This window comes from Ipomoea triloba, chromosome 8, assembly GCF_003576645.1.
Source record: "Ipomoea triloba cultivar NCNSP0323 chromosome 8, ASM357664v1".
Lineage (NCBI taxonomy): Eukaryota > Viridiplantae > Streptophyta > Magnoliopsida > Solanales > Convolvulaceae > Ipomoea > Ipomoea triloba.
In genome coordinates, this window is record NC_044923.1 from 15,174,759 (window position 1) to 15,177,285 (window position 2,527).

Consider the following 2,527-nt stretch of genomic DNA (forward strand, 5'->3'; position numbering starts at 1 on the left):
TTTTAGTATAAGTATTGAATTTTCATATTGACTCGACCTAATTCGTTTCACAGATAAAGATTCATAAAGTGATCTGACACAACTGACCTAAAATTGAAAGGGAAACTCGTATTTATTTCTCAAGTGTCATCTCCGGTATGCCAATATAAATACCCTATATATACTACTCTCATCTCCATTCTCCACTGGATTTAAGGTGCAAATTCTTCTTATATATACCCGCCGGCCTTCTCTCTTCATTTGTCTACTTAAACCTATCCTTAAAACTACCTATTAATTACCTTATTCTCTTCAAAATGGAGGATGCCATCAAGAGGCTAAACGGTTTCACGGACAATTCCTCTGACCTCATCCCTCCACTTCCCAAGAGATGCGGCGCCGCCGCCGCTGGGAGCAGCGCCACCAACCGGAGGGCGGCGGCGGCGGCGGCGAGGGACGGCGGTGGTTCTGGCGGCGGCGGAATTATAAAGTACCGAGGCGTGCGCCGCCGCCCCTGGGGCCGGTACGCGGCGGAGATCAGAGACCCTCAGTCGAAAGAGCGGCGGTGGCTTGGGACGTACGACACGGCGGAGGAAGCCGCGTGCGCTTACGACGCCGCCGCGAGGGCCATGCGTGGGGTTAAAGCCAGAACCAACTTCGTTTATCCCGTTTCGCCGCCGTATCCCGCCGCCGTCCACGGCGGCAATTTCCCTGTTTCCAACTTTCCCGCCTTTTTTCAGCCGGTTTTTTCGAGCTTTTCGTCGCTTTCGACGCAGTCTAACCAAACCTCCAATAATCCTATGTCTCTGTGCGATCATCAACTAGCGTTAATGTTAAACGTCGACAATGGGTCCTCTTTCTTGAATGAAATCACGGCTCTACAAGCTCGCAGTGGTTCCATCTTTAATCCCCAAACTACCCTTTCGTCGTCTTCTCCGACTTCTGCAGATAATAATAGCAGCTCAGGCATGGAGTTCTTCGAGTCTCAGACGCCAAATTCCGGGCTACTTGGAGACGTGTTAAATGGGTTTTTTCCCAAGCCCCAACAAACCCCCAAATCATCAGAGCCGTCCACTTCCCACGCAAAGAAGAGCGTTGATCAGAAGGGGCAGTTTGGGATTTGCATTGACGAGGCCGCCGGAGAGTTTGGGAACTTCAACAATAATAATGGGTTTTCCGGCGGGTTTCCGGTGGAGGACGTATTTGGAGATGCCGCCGGCGTTCAATTATCCAGGGCTTTTTGGTAATTTTACTGCGTGCTAAGCTGCAAAATGCAAGAATGGGAAATCTAGTCGATAGATACTACGTGCCCTTAAATTTCATGTTGTTGAGGATGATGGGAATTTGTGTTTGTTTTATGATGATAAATTATGATTATGGATTAATTAGGGGAATCTTGAAATACTTGTTACATTTCCTTGGTACTTTTGAGAGAAATATGATTATATATATTATCCTTAATTGATTGTTGTCGTCATTAATGTGCTGCTTGTTTAGCTTCTTCCCAATGACAGTACGTACGTTAAATTGCTTCTTTAGTTTTGGACCTTTTGGTTGCTTTCAAGTTTCAACCCTAGCTGAATTTCAATATTTTCATACTAGGTATACATAGCCTATTAATTAATACAAGCCCTAACCTATGCCTTCTAATTAAATTTTTAAAATTTTTTTATTCATTCTAAAGTTTTCTTCTGTTAAAAAATGCTTAATTAGTTTTACGTTGAGTTGAGTTGATTTGAACAGAAAAGGTAGGATGGATTTTGATCTGATGGATCTTGTACGTACATCAAATTACATCTTTAGGTCCTTCATGCTTCTTGGGAATTGGAAAACCTTCTAAGATATTTATTCCATTTTTTTTTGTGTGAAATTCATAACAAGCTTTAATTGGATTGGTTAGATTATGAATGTTTTGATTTGCTTAGCTTGAAAAAAAGAATTTTCAAAAATATCAAATTGTTAATATCAAATGTTTATCATTATTATATAGTGAGTAATATACTGAAAACATAATTTTATTCCCTTAACACTGTCAAAAGCTATAGTAGTGGGTAATGAATATTAAAATGTGTAACTTTATTCTCTTATACTATTATATTTTCTGAAGGCAAAGTGCTAAACTTGTCTTTCTACTCTGTCTATATAACAATCACCTAGTGATTAGGGGTTGGACTTAGCCCTAGCTAGGGGCAGATCTAGGGTAGGGCAATGGTGACAGTTTTCCCCACCCTCTTACATAGCAATAATTTATACATACATACAAATAGAATACATATACAAGTTACTACAAATTTAGGTAACTTAATTGGTTGTTTTTTAAAACGTAATATCATATGGTCTGCTCTGAAACCACAACGTAACATAAACAGAAGAGAATTGAAAAGCATATGATGGGAGATGAAGGTTATAGGGCGGGACCCAACTGTTTCCAAGAGGCTAAACCGTTTCACAGACAAGTAGACATTTCTTCTGACCTCATCCTCCTCTATCCAAGAGATGCGCCGCCACCGTCATTCCCACCATTGCCTGCCAGAGCCCCGGCCCCACG

The 2,527-nt window shown here is 41.7% G+C and overlaps 1 protein-coding gene across 1 annotated transcript; it reads left to right on the plus strand.

Annotated features, from left to right (window-relative positions):
- Positions 1 to 296: 296 nt before the first annotated feature.
- LOC116027002 (ethylene-responsive transcription factor ESR2-like) lies at positions 297 to 1,226 on the plus strand. Its single transcript, XM_031268432.1, has one exon. It carries the CDS (start codon positions 297 to 299, stop codon positions 1,224 to 1,226), a length of 930 nt encoding a protein of 309 aa, XP_031124292.1.
- Positions 1,227 to 2,527: the final 1,301 nt, after the last annotated feature.